General features: G+C 36.7%; 1 protein-coding gene across 1 annotated transcript in view; it reads left to right on the top strand.

The window, feature by feature from the left end:
• The window catches only part of LOC106875020 (dual specificity mitogen-activated protein kinase kinase 6), a 67,879-nt gene that overhangs the window by 47,446 nt on the left and 16,146 nt on the right, over window positions 1-4,287 (top strand). The window contains exon 4 of the mRNA XM_014922973.2: window positions 1,321-1,440. Within this exon, the coding sequence (XP_014778459.2) occupies window positions 1,321-1,440 (120 nt within the window). The remainder of the gene's footprint in view (window positions 1-1,320; window positions 1,441-4,287) is intronic.

Here is a 4,287-nt window from a genome sequence, read left to right as displayed (position 1 = left end):
TTTTTTTTTTTTACGTGTTCCAGTTATTGGACTGTTGCTATGGTGGGGCACCACTTTGAAAGGTTTTAGTCAAACGAATTGACCTCAGTACTTATATTTCTTTAAAACCTGATACTTATTCTATTCATCCTTAATGCTAAACCACTAAGTTATGGGGATGTAAACAAACCAACACTGGTAGTCAACCGGTGGTGGAGGACACACATGCATACATATATGTGTACGTGTGTATGTATATATATATTTGAGTATGTACGTGTGTATATAATGTATACACACACACATATATGCATGATGGGTTTCTTTCTGTTTTCATCTACTAAATCCACCCACATGGCTTTGGATGGTCTGAGGTTATAGTAGAAGGTGCTTGCCCATGGTGCCATGCAGTGGGACTGAACCCAAAGTCACATGGTTGGGAAGTAAGCTTCTGAACCACAGAGTCACACCTGTGCCTATTTCTTTTTCTTTTTTTCTTATTACTTCTTTCAGTCATTAGACTGTGGCCATGCTGGAGCACTGTCTTGAATTTTTAGTCGAATGCATCAACCCCAGTACTTAATTTTCTGAAGCCTGGCACTTATTCTATTGGTTACTTTTGCCAAACTGCTAAGTTACAAGGTTGTAAACACACCAAGGTCAGTTGTCTGGCAGTGGAGTCGGAGGGCAAACACAGACACAAAGATACACACACATATACATATAATTATCTGAATGCTTTATTTTTTCTCCCTGTTTCTTTCTGTGTTCTTTTCTGTGGAAGAGTGTAGGCTCGAAACGTTCACTTCCTGAACGTTAAACTAATACATCTGTTTGTCTACACCACCTGTCTTCGTCTTTTGTTTTTTTGTGAATTCTCCCCCTATACATACATTGTCGTCGTCGTTTAACGTCCACTTTCTATGCTAGCATGGGTTGGACGATTTGACTGAGGACTGGTGAAACCAGATGGTTACACCAGGCTCCAATCTGATTTGGCAGAGTTTCTACAGCTGGATGCCCTTCCTAACGCCAACCACTCAGAGAGTGTAGTGGGTGCTTTTACGTGTCACCCACATATATATATATATATATATGCACACACATATACAGTATGGGCTTCTTTTCAGTTTCTGTCTACCAAATCCATTCATAAGGCTTTGGTTGGCTCATCACTTGCCCAAAGTGCCACACAGTGGGACTGAACCCTGAACCATGAGGTTGAGAAGCAAGCTTCTTATCATACAGCCATGCCTGCATCTTCATAATCTTTGTTTTTACAATAAAACTTTTGTTGTTTTTAAAAGACTTATAAAGCTTTCCTTTTTTTTCCTTTTATAGAGAATTACTGCGACTATTAATGGAGAGGAAGAAAAAAGATTACTGATGGATCTTGACGTATCAATGAAAAGTGGTTTATGTACTTACACAGTGCAATCTTATGGAGCTTTGTTTAGAGAGGTAAGTGCTGTTTAATTTTAACATCTGGCTGTGATATTTTACGATTTCTGGAATATTCTATATAGAAAATCATATTAGTCTTTGATAAGAATATTTAACCCTTTAAGCATTCAGATGACTATGTTAAATATAATATTTATTTATTCATATTGTTGTGAATTAATCACGAATTATCTTGTAGCTTCAAGATTTTGATGGTGTAATTGTTTTATTTTTAGAATGACATTGTAGGGTAGGTTTGAGAGGCTGGATCTCATCAGTTTGAACATAAAGCACATAGAATATTTGGGCCAGACTTAGCTGGCTTGAATGCTAAACATAGTAGTCACTCCCTTCAAATGGTCTTCTATATATTTTGCTGAGAAACTGAATAATTTTGCTGTCAGTTTTTTTCCATTTAGCAGCACAACATATCACTATTTATCTTGCTGCAGCATTTTTCAATTCAGCTTCTCCTCTTCTTTCAAAGTCATTTTTTTTTTCTCTTTTGTCGTCAATCCTTGATTCCCCACAATATGTCTTCCTAGCCACCCTCTCCTGCCACCTGTGTTACCACATACTGCATATCCCTCCATCTTCCAATCTCCTTTCACATTCTCATGAACTTACCTGCTGAATCACTCTATCGCAAGGGTTCTCAACCAACTTTTATCTATGGACCCCTTCGATTACTACTCTACTCTGGTGATCCCCCAGCCCACACACACAGCAATTCAGTGTTTAAAAACTAGTTTTATAGAAAATCTCTTTCAAAATGCTTATTTTGTTTTTCACACATCAACTTGTATAGGCTGAACTAAGTAAAATGGTAGAGAAAGAAACCGAAACCGAACTGTTTCTTGCAAAAAATACATCTAAAGCAAAATTTTTTCAAGGGTCTTTAAAAATACTATTGTGAACCCCCAAAAAACTGTATATGGATTCTCAGAGGCTATATGGACCCCAGTTGAGAACCACTGCATGGTGTGTGGGTCTGTGTGTATGTGAGTGAAGGGGGGTGTTGTCATGTATTTGTACATACATAAATACATATGCATACATCTTTTTTGTATGTATGTATGTGTGTGAGACAGAGAGAGAGTGATGTCTAAGTGGCACTCTATCTCCCTCTCTTTCCCTCTCACACACACACACACACATTCATACAAGAAAGATGTATCCCTATTTATGTATGTACATATACATGACAACACACCCCTTCACTCACTCTCTTTTTCTCTCTCACACACATACATGTCCATTTCATCTGGTGTTTGATACTGTATGTATCTGTGTGTGTATGTGTGCCTGCAGCATTCCACAATCGTCAGAAAAAAAAAGCAGAACAATTTCCTTTATTGATGCTTCTGGTGACACTGGTAAAACAGTTGTAACATTGCTTCACTCCAAAGTAAGGCAGCAAAAAAAAAAAATTGCAGTTGCTGTAGCATTGTCTGCCTTTGCTGCCACCATTCTCCCAGGAGGACGAACAGCTCATTCTGCTTTTAAATTACCTCTAAACCTGGTCACAAGTGACAGTCTAATTTGTAACATAAGCAAAGATTCAGGTTCAGCAGAAGTGTTGTGCCAGTACCACCTTATCATTTGGGATGAATGCACCATGTCACATAGAGGTGCAATGGAATCTCTTGGTAACACCTTACAGGACATCAGAGGCAACAATCAATTCATGAGAGGAGGTACATTACTTTTATCAGAAGACTTCAGACAGACATTACCAGTCATTCTGAGACAAACAAGATCTGATAAAATAAAAGCATGCATTAAGTCTTCACACTTAATGAATAAAGTAATGAAATTCTCCTTCAATACTAATGTGCAAGCTTCATTGCATGGGGACCAATGTGCAAAACAGTTTTCAACCTGGCTCCTCCAATTACAAAATGGGAAAGTACCATTTGATGGGAATAGTGATATCAATTTGCCTCATATTGCTATCATGGTGAATTCCTCCAACTGAATTGAAGTACAGGGTATTGCCAGACTTATGTAATAATTATAATTCATATAATTGGTTGTGTGAAAGGGCATTTCATACTCCAAAAATGACATAGTAGCAAGAATTAAACATGAATTAATGAATAAGATTCTAACAGTCATTAAGAAGTACAAATTAGTTGATTCAGTCCTTGATGAAAATCAAGCTGTCCATTACCCAACAGACTTCATTAATTCTCTGGAGCCACCTGGAATTCTACCACATAAACTTTTTCTGAAGGTAGGAGTCCCAATAATGCTTCTAAGAAATTTAGATCCTCTTAAATTATGTGATGGGACAAAGTTGATTGTGAAGACATTATCACCTTATGTGACAGAAGCTACCATTACCACTGGGTGTGCCTCTGGGGAAGAGGTTTTCATTCCAAGAATTACAATCAAATCAACAGATATGCTCTTTCAGTTCAAATGAACACAATTCCCAGTGCGACTTCACTTTGCAATGTCTATTCATAAAGGTCAAGGTCAATCTTTGAAATCCACTGGCTTGTTTTTCTCATGGTCAACTTTACTGGTTGCTCCAGGGTAGGTAATTTGCATGACTTATTTGTCTATGCTCCAAACCAGAAAATGAAAGAATGTTGCTTACCCAGCTCTTACATAATTTCCTTCAACATATGTGGTAGAATTTATCTCCTTTCATTAAAGTGGTAAATTTTGTATTTTCGTTTATTATTATTATTATTATTATTATTATTATTATTATTTTGTATTAAGAATTCAGAATTGATTTCCCAATTAAAGAATAAATTGTATCCCAATTGAAGAATAAATTGAATTTACAATAACAAATTTCTATACAACATACTTTGCTTTTTTCTTCTGATATGTAAGGAAAAATTTCATTCC

Source organism: Octopus bimaculoides, chromosome 7 (genome assembly GCF_001194135.2).
Source record: "Octopus bimaculoides isolate UCB-OBI-ISO-001 chromosome 7, ASM119413v2, whole genome shotgun sequence".
Classification (NCBI taxonomy): Eukaryota; Metazoa; Mollusca; class Cephalopoda; order Octopoda; family Octopodidae; genus Octopus; species Octopus bimaculoides.
The sequence above is the reverse complement of the archived record's forward strand: the minus strand, read 5'-3'. Positions and strand labels throughout refer to the sequence as shown.